This window comes from Balaenoptera ricei, chromosome 18, assembly GCF_028023285.1.
Source record: "Balaenoptera ricei isolate mBalRic1 chromosome 18, mBalRic1.hap2, whole genome shotgun sequence".
Lineage (NCBI taxonomy): Eukaryota > Metazoa > Chordata > Mammalia > Artiodactyla > Balaenopteridae > Balaenoptera > Balaenoptera ricei.
This window is the reverse complement of record NC_082656.1, coordinates 22,234,329-22,252,395: the sequence shown is the minus strand read 5'-3', so window position 1 is coordinate 22,252,395 and position 18,067 is coordinate 22,234,329. Positions and strand designations below refer to the sequence as shown.

The window sequence follows — 18,067 nt, the reverse complement described above, 5'->3', positions numbered from 1 at the left end:
ACTGGACAGATAATTTTCCAAAATATGGGGCTCACTGGAGGAATAGAGTAAAGCAGAATAAAAAGGTCTGTATGGTGGTTACCAGGTTGGGAAACACTGACTTCAGTATGAATCTTAATCTCAGGTCTGTGATGTCACGGTGTTCCGTGCCTGGTGTTCCAGGATTTGGGATGGCCTCTTACAGACGCAGAGGAACAAGAGGGCAGAGACCTGCTACCAGCTTTCTTGCCTTATTTCTTGAAGGCAAGATTCATGGATTTCAATAATCACAATGTCAGATAAAATTAATTTTCCAACTACAACAAGAGACTAATTTATAAAAATCCAGTTCCTTTGGCTGTACGTCAAAAGGGTAGAGCTCTAGCAGTAGCTAGCACAAATGACTAGAACATAAGACCAGAACCTCTGGTATTATAGGAGATAAAAAGATCTTAGCAGCTATTTATTTAAAACATTTTTAGAAGGTTCAATTACTATCTTTATAGGACAAATTTTAATTATTTAAAACTCAGGTACCATGATTTCACAAACTACTGTTTATGCTATAAGAAACTAATTGAACCTCATCAAGTACTATACTTTACATACTTTTTCAAAGGAAAAATTTTCTAAAAGGTCCAATTCTGAACCATACCAAAAAGAAGCACTTCAACTGAACTGAAACACACACAGAGGCCATATCTGTAATGTTTCAAATGATCAATATTTGAGCTACTTAAATGCCAATAGGTGAATTTCAAAATGTCCTTTGAAATAAACAGTGAAAATTTAAATTTCAAGACCTTCTCATTATATTAATTTGTTCTGGTTTATTTTTAAAATATCCCCCTTTGCTGAAGTTAAAGAATGACTCTTCCTCTCCCGTATTAAAAACAAAATGACTGTATTTCTCTCCCCAACCTATAGCTCTGCTCAGCTGAATTAAAAATTTTTTTAATTTTTTTCTTTACCACTAAACCAGTGCCTTCAATTCTTAACTGGCCCAAGGGCAGACTTCCTTACATGACAGCAATAAATACAAATAAAAAGTAAATTCTGCCAGCAAATATTATGTATGATCCCAACAATACAGACACAGTCTTAAAAATCAGTTACGCATTTATTTGTATAGAGTCAAACGAAAGACTGGAAAATCCTACATAATAGCCCATGAGGCTTACAATTTAATTACTAATCCAGTTTAAAAAAAAAAAAGGTTTTCCTCCACAAACTTGAAGATGTTACACTATTTTACATGCTTCAGATATGTGTGCTAAAACACCAGACACCTATTCATCTTTAGTTTTTGCAGAAGTAGTATTAAGTCCAAAAAAGTCTTTTTTGATGATGTACCGAACACACTGCAAAATCACGTTTCTTTCACGTCGAATGTCTGGAGCTAAAAGCTAAAAAATGACAAATAAAAAGATTAGCTGGTAAATAAAATACATCCAAGAAACACCATCTAAAATAGCATGTGTGCCTTCTCTATATAAAGAACACAGAACAATAAAGATGTGTATTATATTTACTAATTATTTTACTAAAACACAATGCAAGAATATTTCCTTTTAACCAAAACTATCTAGCTTTAAGCACAAATGTTCACATTTGAGGCCCTTTCTAGGACTATCAAGCAAAGGACAGGAAAAATAGATTTAAAAGTCTACAATTCTTTAAATCTAAACATCATGTCAAACAGGATCCTCCCAAACCCAAATCTATAAACAGTATAGAAAGTGGTAAGGAGATATGGTAAATATAGTAATAATGAAACTAGCAGTAAAAAAATCCTAACACTGCTGGTCTTTCAGAACTGCCCATTTTTGTGCTTACTGTAATTGAAAGAAAGCTGAAAATCCCTGGTATCTAGAATACATAACCAAGGACTTATATGTGATTCGCCAAAAAGATTTAATGTAACTACTCATTTTACTTCTGATGTCATTAATGTAGTTCAGAAACACCCACACAGGACCTTTCAGTAGAAAGATGATTTAATATACCACTTATAAGGTAAGCATTTTAAAAATGCAATTTACTTTATATAGCACCAAAATTTACAAAACAAGAGTACATTTCAGATCAATTTTATTAAGAAGCAACTGTGTCTACATGTATTATAACATGTCATAGAGTGTAGTCACAGAACACTTCAGCTACAGCAGAAGCATATATCTGACCAGGCAAAATCAGACTTTGCACAGAATGTCAATAGATAGTTTTACAATTCCACTAAAAATTTCAGAGTATTTCTATCACTCTTAGATATGAAAGCCTTGGATCTTTGAACAGCTTCGTGTCCATCACTTAGAATCAAAAGAGGCATTGCTTCTTTACAATTTGAAGAAAGATCATAAATTTTTGAGCACATCATGCTGAGAATAAAGCCAATAATGCACAGAATAAACATAAAACCCTTTCCCTCCCTTCAGCCTGCACTGTATTTAGCTGTGCTTTCAACAGGAAAACTTTAAAAAGGTCAGTACACTTCAATACATATTTCTTTACCAACCACTTAAACCTAGATTCCTTTATTTTAAGCAGTTTTGAAAATTGTAATTATTCCACATTTACCGAATATCAGCTATATTTCAAATGCAGCTTCAGAATTAAGATACATAGATAACTCTTCAAGGAGCATATGTCTCTGGTAACCTTAAAATATACACACACAAGCCCAGGAGCTCTATCTTCAAGACACGAGAAGAACACAAAGATCAGAACATAAAGAAAAATCACTTACCATTTCCAGGAGATATGGATGGTGTGTTCTTGGTTCAAATAATGTTTGACAATTGCGATAATTCTTTTTCCTCTTAGGATTTGTGTTTTTAAAACTTTTCTTTTGGCTCTCATACTTGGCTTCTGAGAAATTTCTAACAGTTGCTTTAACATCTTGACTTGGTTTCTTAGGAGTACTGCTATGAAAAACCTGGTCTTCTGCCAGAATGTCTGCTTCAGTCTTGATGGGAGCTTCTAAATGTGATGAAAAGTAAACACAAAAATAAAAAACAAATTAAAAAACAGGGAAAACTTCCAAAGATAACAAAAAAAAACCCCATAATATTCCCCTTCCCCAGCCATAATACTGGCTACTTATTAGTTAAAACTGAGCATGTACAATGTATTATACAAAATTTTTCAAATTGTGAGCTATGACTGCCAATAATTGAGGAGATTACCACAAAGAGCTACAGAAAATGATCCCTATGAAAGAAATAATACCAGATGGAAACTTGGATCCACACAAAGGAATGAAGAGTGCCAGAAAGTCAATATGTGGATAAATACAAAAGACCTTTTTTCTCATTTGAAAAAAATTTTAAAGGTAATTGACTATTTAAAGCAAAAATAATAATAACAATGTACGTGGGGTTTATAACATCTATAGACTTAAAATCTAAGATAACAATAGCACAAAGGAAGGGAAGAGGAAAATCTAAGTATATTGCTGTAAAATTCTTAAATTACAGGAATACTTCATTTTACTGTGCTTCGATTTAATGTTCTTCACAGATAGAGTGTTCTGTATAAATTGAAGGTTTGTGGCAACATTGAGCAAGTCTATCAGCACCATCCATTTTTTCAACATCATTTGCTCACTTCATGTCTCGGTGTCACATTTTGGTGATTCAATATTTCAAACTTCATGTCTCTGTGTCACATTTTGGTGATTCAATATTTCAAACTTTCACTGTTATTAAACTTGTTACAGTCATCTGTAATCAGTGATCTTTGATGTTACTATTGTAATTGTTTTGGGTCACCACAAACCATGCCCACATAAGACAATAAACTTAATTCATAGATATGTATGTTCTGACTGCTTCACCTACCTGCCATTCTCCCATCTCTCTCCTTCGCAGGCCTCCCTATTCCCTGAGACACAATATTGAAATTACGCCAGTTAATAACTGCGCTACAGTGGCCTCTGAGTGTTCAAGTGAAAGGAAGTGTCTCACGTTTTTCACTTTAAGTCAAAAGCTGAGACAGGCCAGAAGTTAGGCCTCTTGTACCAGTTAGCCAAGTTGTGAAAGCAAAGGAAAAGTTTTTGAAGGAAATTAAAAGTGCTACTCCAGTGAACACACAAATGATAAGAAAGGGAAACAGCCTTACTGCTGATATGGAGAAAGCTGTAGTGGTCTGGACAGAAGATCAAACCAGCCACAACATTCCCTTAAGGCAAAAACCTAATCCAGAGCAAGGCCCTAACTCTCTTCAATTCTATGAAGGCTGAGAGAAGTGAGGAAGCTGCAGAAGAAAGGTCTGAAACTAACAGAGATTTAAAAGAAGCCGTCATCATGACATAAAAGTGCGAGATGAAGCAGCAAGTGCTGATGTAAAGCTGCAGCAAATTATCCAGAAGACCTAGCTAAGACAATTAACAAAGGTGACTACACTAAACAACAGTTTCTATGTAGACGAAACAGCCTTGTATTGGAAAAAGATGCCATCTAGAATTTTCATAGCTAGAGAGGAGAAGACAATGCTTGCCTTTAAAGCTTCAAAGGACAAGCTGACTCTCTTGTAAGGGGCTAATGCAGCTGGTGACTTAAAGTTGAAGCCAATGCTCCTTTACCATTCTGAATATCCTAGGGTCCTTAAGAATTATGCTAAATCTACTCTGCCTGTGCTCTATAAATGCAACAACAAAGCCTGGACGACACAGCACATGTTTATGACATGGTTTACTGAATATATCAAGCCTACTGATGAGACCTACTGCTCAGAAAAAGATTCCTTTCAAAATATGACTGCTCACTCCTGGTCACCTAGGAGCTCTGATGGAGACATACCAGGAGATTCATGTCGTTTTCATGCCTGCTAACACAACATCCATTCTGCAGTCCATGGACAAGGAGTAATTTTGACTTTCAAGTCTTATTATTTAAGAAGTACATTTTGTAAGACTATAGCTGCCATAGATTAGTGATTCCTCTTATGGCTCTGGGCAAAGTCAATTGAAAACCTTCTGGAAAGGATTTACCATTGTAGATGTCAGTAAGAACATTCATGATTCATGGGAAGAGGTCAAAATAGCAACATTAACAGGAATTTGGAAGAAGTTGATTACAACCCTCATGGATGACTTTGAGGGGTTTAAGACTTCAGTGGAGGAAGTAACTGCAGATGTGGTAGAAATAGCAAAAGGATCAGAATTAAAAATGAAGCCTGATGTGTGACTGAATTGCTATAATCTCATGATAAAACTTTCACAGGGGAGGAGCTGCTTCTTAGAGATGACCAAAGAAAGTGATTTCTCGAGATGAAATCTACCCCTGGTGAAGACCGTTGAATGACAACAAAAGATTTAGAATATTACATAAACTTAGTTGATAAAGCAACAGCAGGTTTTGTAAGGACTGACTTCAATTCTGAAAGAAGTTCTACTGTGAATGAGATGCTATCAAAGAGCACTGCATGATACAGAGACACTGTTCATAAAAGGAAGAGTCAATTGATACAACAAACGTCACTGGGGTCTTATTTTAAGAAACTGCCACGGCCACCCCAGCCTTCAGCACCCACCATCCTGATGTCAGCAGCCGCCAACAACAAGGCAAGACCCTCCACCAACAAAAAGATTATGACTCACTGAAGGCTTGGATGATGGTTAGCATTTTGCAGCAATAAAGTATTTTTTAATTAAGGTGAGTACACTGTTTTTTTTAAGACATAATGCTATTGCACACTTAACAGTCTACAGTATGGTGTAAACATAACTTTGATATGCACTGGGAACCAAAATATCTGTATGACTTGCTTTATTGCAGTGGTCTGGAACAGAACCCACAATATCTCTGAGGTATGACTCTATATATGCAGTGCTATAGTATCATTTGAAAGTATATTGTGATAAGTTAAAGTTGTATCCTATAAACTGTAGACCAACTCCTAAAAAATAAAATAAAGAGATACACCTAATAAACAAATAGAACCAAAAACAGATGAAACAAATAGAAACAAATATTGATAATTACAACATTGACTATAATTATTTGTTTAAACACCCCACTTAAAAGGTGAGGTGGTATACGACCCAGCAATCCCACTACTGGGCATATACCCTGAGAAAACCATAATTCAAAAAGAGTTATGTACCACAATGTTCATTGCAGCTCTATTTACAATAGCCAGGACACGGAAGCAACCTAAGTGTCCATCGACAGATGAATGGATAAAGAAGATGTGGCACATATATACAGTGGAATATTGCTCAGCCATAAAAAGAAATGAAATTGAGTTATTTGTAGTGAGGTGGATGGACCTAGAGTCTGTCATACAGAGTGAAGTAAGTCAGAAAGAGAAAAATAAATACCGTATGCTAACACATATATATGGAATCTAAAAAAAAAATGGTTCTGAAGAACCTAGGGGCAGGACAGGAATAAAGACGCAGACGTAGAGAATGGACGTGAGGACATGGGGAGGGGGAAAGGTAAGCTAGGACGAAATGAGAGAGTGGCATGGACATATATACACTACCAAATGTACAATAGCTAGCTAGTGGGAAGCAGCCGCATAGCACAGGGAGATCAGCTCGGTGCTTTGTGACCACCTAGAGGGGTGGGATAGGGAGGGTGGGAGGGAGACGCAAGAGGGAGGGGATATGGGGATATATGTATACGTATAGCTGATTCACTTTGTTATACAGCAGAAACTAACACAACATTGTAAAGCAATTATACTCCAATAAAGATGTTAAAAAAAAAAATGTTAGGTGGTCAGACTGGTAAACAACAACAAGACCAACTACATAATGTCTACAAGAAACCAACCTTAAATTGCAGGCAGTCCTTGCTTTGCACAATTTGAACTGAGAGTAAGTCTCAGTTACCAAGGAACAATGCAAGGTAAGGACTGCATATATAAAGTCAAAGGTTGAAAGTAAAAGGATAGAAGAAGATACTGTGTATACAGCAATCATAACCTTGGAATGGCTATATCAATATCAGACAAAGGAGATCTCAGAACAGGGACTATCGACAGCGAAAAAGAGGGACAGTTCATAATGATAAAGAAGTCAATTTGTCAAGAAGACAAAACAGTAACACCTAAAAACAGAGTTTCAGTATACATGCAGCAAAAGCTCACAGAACTGAAAGGAGAAATAGACAAATCCATTATTAAGGCTGGAGACTTGAATACTCTTCTCTCAGTAACTGAAGAACAATGAGACAGAAGATGAGCAGGGATATGAAACACCTGAGTACCATTAACAACCAATTCAAACTGACAACACTCGACCCAACACACATTCTTGTCAAGTTCACATAAACATTCACCTTGTGTTGGGGTATAAAACAAATCTCAATAAATTGAAAAACTGAAAGCATACAGAATATGTTCTCTGACCATAACAGAAGTAAATAAAATCAGTAACAGAAAACTATCTTTAAAAACCTTCCAAAAATTGGAGCTGAACAACAGACTTCTAAATAACCAGAGTTAAAGGACATATCACAAGAGAAATTAGAAAATATTTTGAAATAAATAAAAATGAAAACAAAATGTGTCAAATTTGTGGGATGCAGCTAAAGCAATGCATGGAGGCAAATGTATAGCTCTGAATGCTTACATTAGAAATGAAAAAAATCTAAAATAACTTATCTAAGTTTCTACTGTAATGAGGTAGAAAGTGAGGAGGAGAGAAAGAGTGAAAGTGTGAAAATCAACTAGAAATAGACAATAGAAAAAAAATCAACAAAGCCAGAAGGTAGTTCCTTGAAAAGATTTATAAAATTAATAAACACCTAGCAAGATGATCTGATCAAGAAAAAAGGGGGGAAAACCCCCAATTTATAGTATAAGGAATCAAAGAAGGAACATCACTATAAATCCTACAGATATCACAAGAAAATATCACAAACAACTTTATGCCAATAAATTTGACAATTGGTCAAATTGAAACAAATTCTTTTGAAAAATACAAATTACCAAAATTGGCTCAAGGGAAAAATAGAAAATCTGAATAGTGCTATACCTATTAAGGAAATTTGATTAATTTAGAATCTTCCCCCAGAGAAAATGCCAGTTACAGATGGTTTCACTACTGAATCCTACAAACAAGAAAAAATTGCAGCAATTCTACACAAACCCTTATAAGAGGAGGAGGAAACAGATCCCAACTCATCCCAAATCCAGACAAAGCCTATAAGAGAAGAAAAACACAGACTAATATTCCTCAAGAACACGGATGCAAAAATCCTTAATAAAATATTGGCAAATCAAATCCAGTAATGTATTAAACAGGTAATACACCAAGACCGAGCAGACTTTATCCCAGGAATACAGGGTTGGTTTGACATTTGAAAACCAATCGGTGTATTTCACCATATTGAGAAAAAAAAACAACCATATAATCAGTTGAAAATTCACAAGTATTAAGATAGGAATTCCCTCTTCTCAGCCCCAAATGGTTTTTCTATATTTTTGATTACCATGAATTATAGGCTGATGTGATATAAAGAGTTCTATTCTAGAAGTCGGGAACTGAGTTCAATTGCCTGGACAAGAGTGTAACAGGCTAATCATATGCCTCAAAACTCTCAACATTCAAGCATTACATAGGACTGAATGTGGATATTACATTTGAAAGGAAGTACAGGGTAAGTTTTAGAAGCACAGACTCTGTTACAAACTGTTAGGTTCAAGTTCTAGATCCAAGACTTCCTAGCTGTGTGACCTTGGAGCAGCTACTTGTCTCTGCCTAAATTTCCTCATAAGTAATGGCACCTACTTCATGAGGTTACTGCAATAATAAAATGAGTAAAGCACATTAAACAGTGTCTGAAACAGAGTAAGCACTATATAAGAATTTACCCTGATAGTGATTTTAATGTGCCTTCAAAGTAATGGGGAAAAGAGGAAAAGAAGAGAAATATAACCATAGAACAATGGAGCTAAGAATTCACAAGTGGTTTGCAGAGTTCAAAACTATGGGAATAATAATTAAAGGCAAAAAAGAAAAACTAGGGCACTATTTTCTATTATTTCCTTTCCCTTCAAGTATTGCTCTCCCAATCCAGGAATAAAAAAGACAAATGAATCAGAGCCTATATTGTCAATTCCCTGCTAAGGAATGAGGAAGTGGGACCATTTATATGTTTCTTGAGGTTCACAACATTTTCCAGCTTAGTATCATATTTTAATGTAATATTTATCAATCCAAATAGATTTAAAACATGGCCACTGAGTTTTTTCAAACCTAAATCACTCTTTTTTGGTTTGTGGCCTTTTGAATCAGTTTTCAGTATGGAGGTCCCTCAATCATAGCCAAACCTGTTTGAAGAAACATAACAATTTTGGGGAGTTGCAAAACTGTGCTTAACTTCTCATATGGCGCAAACAAAAACAAAAAACTAACACGCAAGACCCAGGATGGATAAAACGTTTGGAAATATTGCTCACTGAAATTTTCTTTCCTGTCTATATCTTAATGATTCTGACAGCCCCAGAACCAAGTATATAGCCTCTTCTTTTGCTCAGTGTTTCTGGAAGGACCCTTTCCTTGTTTAAAATTCATTCTGGAAAAGCACTATTCATGCTTAAGATCGTCTACACACTTCTATGTTAATTCCTAAGTTAAGACAGGTGTTAAATATGAAAATATGGTCGTTAAAATCTGTGAGAAAGAATCAGACTGCTTCTCTCCATTTAGAACCCACTTAAATAAGCAGCCTTCTAGATGCTATTTCATGGTTCAGAGAAGGCTCACTTTATTTCCTTGGTTTATTTATTCTGAAGTCCCTCTGTGTCAATATCCTATCCTATCCTATAGCCCAGAATTAACACTGAAAGCTAGAAATTTGCTAGTGACCTGGATGGCTTAATAAAGCTGAATTCAAATTACATAAAATAATTCTTAAGGCTTAGGAATGTGAAGCAAGGCCTTTTTCCTTAAGGCAGGACATTTTAGACAATTAGTCAAAATGAATTCATACAAAAGCAAACATATCTTTTAACAGACAACATCTTCTGTTATGTACTAGAAAAGAAAAGCTATGCATTACTGTGCAGGAAGATAGCAAATGCCACACAAAGAAAGACTAATGGAAGGCAATATAGTTGGCTTCTTTAGACATTTAAGTCCCTAAACCTAAGCTTTACATCAGCTTTGCCATATACTAGCTTTGCAAACCTACCCTCTCGAAGCTTAAGGGTCTATAAAATGGAGGGTTGAAACCTCAAAGATCCCTTCCAGTTTCCTTTCTTCCTTCTAATTTAAAAAATAGTGGCAGCCTCAAAATGAAGACATGAGTATAAAATGTTTTATCTTAGGAATGAGAGAAGAAAGCATTAGTACAGCTTGTTTTTATGGGATTCAGTAATCTGGTAATAGCTTTCTTTGCTATCACCTGTCATAAATACAAATGATTAGCAGGAAATGTAATACGTGTTTAAAGAATAACTTCATCTTCATATCAGTATAATGGAAACAAGAGTAAAGAAATAAATACTGTTTTTCTGAAGATTAAAAAAAAGAAATAAGAAGAGGCAACCATCTGCTAAGGAATACTCTGATAAAGCCAAAGTAGTTTATATTTCAAAATTCAACTAGCTTTTAGCCAGCTACCACGGTAAAAGGAAAAAAGGAAAAAAAAAAATTCCTGTTAGATAGATCTAAACCTTAACTTTCGTATTAAAGCCCAACTCTTCCTTCAACATCTCAACTACACAAACATTGATTTTCTCTAGCCTAGCCAACATTAAAAGTCCTGCCATCTTCATCCAATTACATTCAAACCTTCCCTTCATCCTACGTATTCACTTTTAAGACCCTCTATTCTTATCTTGAGTACAGCCCCTACTGTGATTACATATCTGAGACACAAACTCATGAATTCTCTCATGGTTGGTTGGTGAAGCCTAGATAAAATGACCATGCAGAGCCAGGTACACAGGCACAATAGGACACATGCTTATTCACTAAACAAATGCTGGATTACTGATATGAACCTTGGGTTAAGAACTGCCATACTGCCAAGTCTACTCGCAGCTCTTTTAGGTGGCCCTAAAAGAGATGCTAGTGATTGAGCTGGTTTATTATCATCTTTAAAGGTTAAGACATGTATCCTGAACAATGTTAACTTCTCAGAAAGACTATCTAAAGGATTCCGTGTCTCTCAACCTTTAAAATACATACACAGGCGAATGCAACACAAGTATAGGGTTACTGTGTTCTCCAAATGAGATAATTTAGGTAAATGAGCTCTATAAAGAGCAATACCCCATATACATGTAAGGAATGTTATTATCCTCTTTGTCCTAAAGGACCTCGCTCCACCTACTAAAGGTGCAAAACATGTTAAGACAAGGGTTCTTGAGAGTAGAGAGAAGTAATTAACCTTCTTCACTATATCTTTTAGAATTTTTCTTTGATTTCACTAGTGGATATTATCTCTTCCCCTTCCTATGCTTTCATTATATTATTTTTGCCCTTTTCTCCTAGAGGAGCAATACATTTCCCCATTTCTCTCACTTCACTTCATCCCATGTTAACTTCTGAATCAAATGAAGAAGGAACTTGAGGATCACAGAATGTGCATGACACATCTGGTCCTCAGACACATACACATGAAAGGATGCTATTGATGCGTAGTGTACATCAAAGGCAACGAAACAAACCTAACTGTAACAACTGAGGCCATGACTTACCTTCTGGCTCACTCTCCGACCCCGAGAGGCTGCCATAGCTGCTCATTAGGGAGCACAGGGCTGGTGTCACTTCCTTAGGTATGACAGCACTTTGTGGTTTCTCCTCTTTATCAGACTCTGGAATAGAAAGACCTAAGAGTAAAACTGTATACCAAAAATATCTACCACCATAAAAAAGAAAGCTGACAGCCCCCCACTCCCTCATGTGCTAGTGAAAAGAAAGTAATTTCTGATCATTTCCTCAATCTTCCCAAAAATGAAATCCAGGAGACTCGAAAAATTTCCCCTTGGTTTAAATCTTTATGGTCAGATAAGCTACCTGCCCCAAAGAGAAAACAGAGAGGCAAATGGAAGCTATACACGACTCAGTTTCTTACCATGCTTCACAGGTCATGGAACTTGGGCCTTCTCTAAATTAACTAGACAGTCTTTGTTATTAATTATTTTATTTTATTTATGCTACTAATTAATTTTATTAAGGTAGCAGGAAGGCCATACATTTATTTGACTTCACTGGATTAGGATCACAGACTCTGAAAATTAGATTTAGAATAAATAAAATATAAAATATCCACTCTTTTTGTTGTTTTTAAGACTGGTTTAGAGGACACATATAATATTTCAACCATTCTATAGCTAAAGGCACAAAGAGTTACGCTGAACTGAATCTGCCCAAAATTTTTATTATTTAGAACTTCTAAGAACTTAAGTAAACAAGCCAACTATGAGAATTTACCAAGTACTAAGAGCCTGCCAAAGGTAAAGTGTTTGATCAGAGCCCAGTAAGCCTAGCTATAGCCCCCGGACACCACCTATTACATTTATTTTTGGCAGCTCTCAAAATGTATTACATCTATTCTAAACAAGTCAGTAATGCCTGACTGAAGAATGAAGACAGTAAGTAACTTGTCTGTGTAATGAACCAACTCAACCCACAACCAATATGAAATGTTTCAAGACAGTACTTAACGTTTACCAAGTCAGTCTAAGGGAAACCAAAACATGCCAGTAGGCAACAGGAGTAAACTTTTATGTGAGCATGGAATTACCACCTTCTGATGGATGAAGTGAAATTCCCTCTCCTCCACCAACCCACACTGCCCAGCAGCAGCCCCTCCAAAAACTGCTCCTTGTCGATTTTTAGCTAACTTATTACCTTTTCTCTTGAATTAATAAAGGGAAAGGAAAATATGCAGTTATATACATATAAATAAGTTACTAGTGGACAAAACAGAATCTGTAACAATATTAGTATAGACACTGGTCATCTCATTGTTTGAATGATGATGTACCAAAGTGTAGTATTTCCTTCTAAAACCCAAAGAGAGGCACCAAAAAGTACAATACAGTTGACTATATAATGCTCTTTAAAAGCATGAGCTCATTTAATCCTTTTGAAGTATCACCGTCACTATTTTTTTTTTTTTGGCTGCATTGGGTCTTTGTTGCTGTGCGTGGGCTTTCTTTAGTTGTGGCGAGCTGGGGCTACTCTTTGTTGCAGTGCGTGGGCTTCTCATCATGGTGGCTTCTCTTGTCACAGAGCACGGACTCTAGGCGTGTGGGCTTCAGTAGTTGTGGCTCGCAGGCTCCAGAGCGTAGGCTCAGTAGTTGTGGCGCATGGGCTTAGCTGCTCCTCGGCATGTGGGATCTTCCCGGACCAGGGCTTGAACCCGTGTCCCCTGCCTTGGCAGGCAGATTCTTAACCAGTGTGCCACCAGGGAAGCCCCGCCTTCACTATTAATTACAGATGATGAAACCAAAATTGAGAGAATCTGAACTGGATGATCCTTCAGGTAACAAATCTATAGAACACATGGGTCAAATTTAAATTTTGGCTATCTGATTCCAAATCCCAATTCTTAACTAGTGGGCTAGAATATCTCCTACAGATTGAAGTCCTCTTCTTAAAATTAAGTCATCCTACCAAAATGTCTCTATGGTCAAGAATGTTAATAAATGTCTTCCAGCTATAGCCCATTTCTCTGTTCCCTTTCACAGCAAAACCCCAAATAACTATTTATATAATTGACCAGGGAACACCTGGGCCTAAAATTTCCTACAGCTATCTGACACGCTCCAAAATCTACTCCAATCTGTCTTTCAGGCCCACCACACCAGTGAACCTTTTTCTTCCAAGTTCACTGGAGTCCTCTGTGTTGCCAAAGAGGAATACTTGTTGGTACTCATCTTATTTAACTTAGTGACGACATTTGACAGTCCAACTGACCCTTAAACAACATGGGCTTGAAGTTCACGGGTCCACTTATACACAGATATCTTTCGATAGTAAATACTATTGAAACTGATCTGCAGTTGGTTGAATTCATGGATTCGGAACTGTGGATACAGAAGAAGTGCATTACATGGAAGGCAGACTACAGGTTATACTTGAATTTTCGACCACGTGGAGGGCTGGTGCCCCTAACCTCCCAAATTGTTCAAGGGCCAACTGTAGTCATGTTTTACTTTTAAAAACATTTCCTTCACTTGGCTTCCAGAACCCTTTCACTTGGCTCTCCTTTCCCAGTCTCCCTACTAAATTCTCTTCATTGACCAACTTGAAGATTCTTGAATGTCCCTGGGTCCAATCCTCAGCAACCTTTTCTCTTTATGCCTCCTCCTCCTCCTCCTCTTATGACCTCATTTTACCTCAAATCTTAAAGTACTATCTAGATGCTGGTAAATCACAAATGTATACCTCCAGCCTTCAATTATCCCCTAAACTCCAGAATAACCTAACTGCTATTCAACGTCTCAACTTGGGTATCAAACAGGCATCTCAAAGGTTAACATGTCCAAAAACAAGCACTTGATTTCTCCTCCAAACATGCCTGCCAGTAGTCTCCATCTCAATAAACGCCAGCTCTTCTTCATGGCTACGGCAAAACCTAGCAATCACCCTTGACTCTTCTATTTTTCACATACCATATCCAATCTAGCAACAAATACGGTCAGCTCTATTTTGAAAATCTATCCAGAATCATACTCCTCCTCATTACTTCACTTCTATAACCCCAGTCCAAGTCAACATTTCTTACCTGGACAGTTCTAGCAGCCTCCTAAAAGGACCCTCTGATATGACCGACCCACCTCTGCAGTCCATTCTCCACCTTAACACATCTCATCACCTCTCTGCTCAACCTCGGAGTAAAGTCCCAAGACCTTTCCTGCCTATAAGACCCTACTTGATCTGATCCTTCACCACTTTCTTCATGGCTTACTCCACTCCAATCCTGAATACACAAAGCATGTTCTCACCATGGGGTGTTCGCACTTGTTGCTTTCTCTGCTTGGAAAACTCTTCCCTCAGGTCTCAGCCCCTAATTTTACTCAGATTTCTTAATGTCGCCTTATCATACAGATGCCATTGCTGATTATATAAAATAGCACACCCCTTTCTCCAACTGCCATTCTCTATCCTTTTCCTTAGCTTTACTCATCGTTATGAAGGATATCAACCCCTATTTACTGCAGCTACCCCAAGCAGAACATAAGGTACAGGAGAGAAGGGGTTTGGCTTTGTTCAGTACTGTATCCTCAGAGCCTAGAACAGTACATAAGTGCTCAACAAATACTTGAAGAACAAACTCTTGCATGAATGAGTTAAGGACAAGTTCAAAAAGGCTAACTGGTACAGAATGATAGAGCTATGCCGAGGTGGTGCCACAAAAGAAACCTGATTTTGTCTGGATTCAGAGCTTATTCTTTTTTCTTTTCAATAAAATGATTCCATTTTTCTTAAAAAAATCACATACATGTGTATAAGAAAAATATTGAAGGATATAAAACAAAACATGAGCAGTGGCTGTCTGTAAGTTAAGTAGGCTGTTTTTTATTTTATGCTTTTCAGTTTTTTCCTCACATTTTCTGCATTATTTTTGTAATCAGAAATGAACAGAAAAAGAAAACATAGGAAAATAAAACCTGGAGGAAAGTGTTTCCTCACAATTCAATTCAAGAAGTGGACCACACAGCTTTAACTGGCCTACATATCACCCCTTTCCTGCTTCCCTTTTTTTCTAAACTTTATATTTTGAAACAATTTTAGATTTACACAAGTGTTGCAAAGATAGTACCAAGAATTTCCATATACCCTTCACCTATCTTCCCCTAATATTAACATCTTACAAACCACAGTACATTTACCATAGCTAACAAATTAACATTGGAATAGTACTACTACCTAAACTACAGACTGTAATGTAATTTCACCAGTTTTTCCACTAAAGTCCTTTTTCTGTTCTAGGATTCAATCCACCGTATCACATCACGTTCAATCACCATGACTCCTTGATCTGTGTCTTCTCCAAATCTGTGACAATTTCTCAGTATTTCCTTGCCTTTCATGAACTTGACTGTTTTAAAGACTACCGGTCAGTTATTGTAGAATATCCCTCAGATGGGTCTGTCTGATGTTTTCTGATGATTAGACTGAGGCTGTGGATTTTAGGTAGTGACCTTCTCATCACATATCAGGGGGTACATCTCAACCTATTACTGGTGATATTAACCATGATCACTTGGTAGTCTCCACCATAATGTTACTATTCTGCTCTTTCATTATTCTATTTCTAGAAACAAGTCACTAAGTCCAGCCTACGTTCACGGGGAAGGAAATTAAGCTCCACCTCTTGAAGCAAGGAATAGCAAAGAATTTTAGACATACATTAAAACCACAACGTGAGTGGGTGGTGTACTCATTATGAGTAGTGTCACAAAGCTCACTACACTTAACTGCCTTCCCAAGGGTAAGAGCTAGGAGTTCATACAAATGAACACCTCTTTTCCTATTTCGTCCCCCTCAGTTATGTTTTGGGGACCCACCACATGTAATGACACTTTTGGCACTATCAAAACATCCTCTATGGTGACTCTTCATCTCAAAAACAGCAGGCTGGGGGCTTCCCTGGTGGCGCAGTGGTTGAGAGTCTGCCTGCCAATGCAGGGGACACGGGTTTGAGCCCTGGTCTGGGAAGATCCCACATGCCGCGGAGCAACTAAGCCCGTACGCCACAACTACTGAGCCTGCGCGTCTGGAGCCTGTGCTCCACAACAGGAGAGGCCGCGATAGTGAGAGGCCCGCGCACCGCGATGAAGAGTGGCCCCCGCTTGCCGCAACTAGAGAAAGCCCTCGCACAGAAAACAAAGACCCAACACAGCCATAAATAAATTAATTAATTAATTAATTAATAATTTAAAAAAACAGCAGGCTGTTCACAAAGACGCTCAGATCTACTTGGCAGTTCTAATGTAGGCATTTCTAGCAGCCATTTTGGAATGACTATGCCATAGGCAGAGCTGATAAAATAATACTCAAGAAACTTCACCCATGTTTTAATAAAAACAGCCAAAACATCCCTCTAAACTAAAAATACCAGTACATTTGCAGCAACATGGATGGACCTAGAGATTGTCATACTGAGTGAAGTAAGTCAGACAGAGAAAGACAAATATCATATGGTATCGCTTATATGTGGAATTTTTAAAGAGTACAAATGAGCTTATTAACAAAACAGAAATAGAGTTACAGATGTAGAAAACAAACTTATGGTTACGGGGGGTAAGCGGGGGAGGGATAAATTGGGAGATTGGGATTGACATATACACACTACTATATATAGTAGATAGATAACTAATAAGGACCTACTGTATAGCACAGGGAAGTCTACTCAATACTCTGTAATGACCTATACGGGAAAAGAATCTAAAAAAGAGTGGATGTATGTAAATGTATAACTGATTCACTTTGCTGTCCACTTGAAACTAACACAACACTGTAAGTCAACTATATTCCAATAAAAATTTTAAAAAAAACAGAAACCATAAAAAATAAAAATAAAATAACGAAAAAGATCCCTGAGTAATATTTTAAGGTCTTATACAATTTAATATTAACATGTGTTAAAAATTTTGATGGGCCTAACTTAGGATAATAAAAGTTTCTATAATTGAAAAAAATTGAAAAATTAAGAAAATTTTTAAAAACTTAAAATAAAAATACTAGTACAAAAATAATAGCAATGAAGATTATAAAATCAAACTTTAAAAGCATTATAAATTCCAACTCCAATAATTTCTCTTACTGTTAAAAAAAAAATAGTGACACTTTTCTTAGGGTAAATCTCACCTCTCTCTCTCATACAAACACATCATGTTCCCAATGACCAAAAAAATTTTTTTAAATCTAAAAATTATCACTAGACTATGAGTTTCTTGAAGGCAGGGAAAGACTTCACTGAATTATAGGGCTGGGCAAGCAAAATGTAGGACCTCAGTAAATCCCTATTGAAATGAAAATAACAAAAAACAAACTGCCCTTTGAATGTCTTACCCAACTCTAAACATTAGAAAAAGCTTCTCACCTGGCTTCTTTCTACAACTTATTTCTTTATTTGTGCCACCCTCCTCTCCCCCCACTATTTCCTAT

General features: G+C 36.8%; 1 protein-coding gene across 1 annotated transcript in view; it reads right to left on the bottom strand.

The window, feature by feature from the left end:
- Positions 1 to 1,080: 1,080 nt before the first annotated feature.
- Positions 1,081 to 18,067, bottom strand: part of NUFIP1 (nuclear FMR1 interacting protein 1) — a 46,988-nt gene continuing 30,001 nt past the window's right edge. Inside the window, exons 8-10 of the mRNA XM_059902761.1 lie at positions 11,641 to 11,757; positions 2,726 to 2,958; positions 1,081 to 1,385 (exon numbers count right to left, since the gene is read on the bottom strand). Coding sequence (XP_059758744.1) covers positions 1,269 to 1,385; positions 2,726 to 2,958; positions 11,641 to 11,757 — 467 coding nt within the window. The 3' untranslated portion in view covers positions 1,081 to 1,268. The remainder of the gene's footprint in view (positions 1,386 to 2,725; positions 2,959 to 11,640; positions 11,758 to 18,067) is intronic.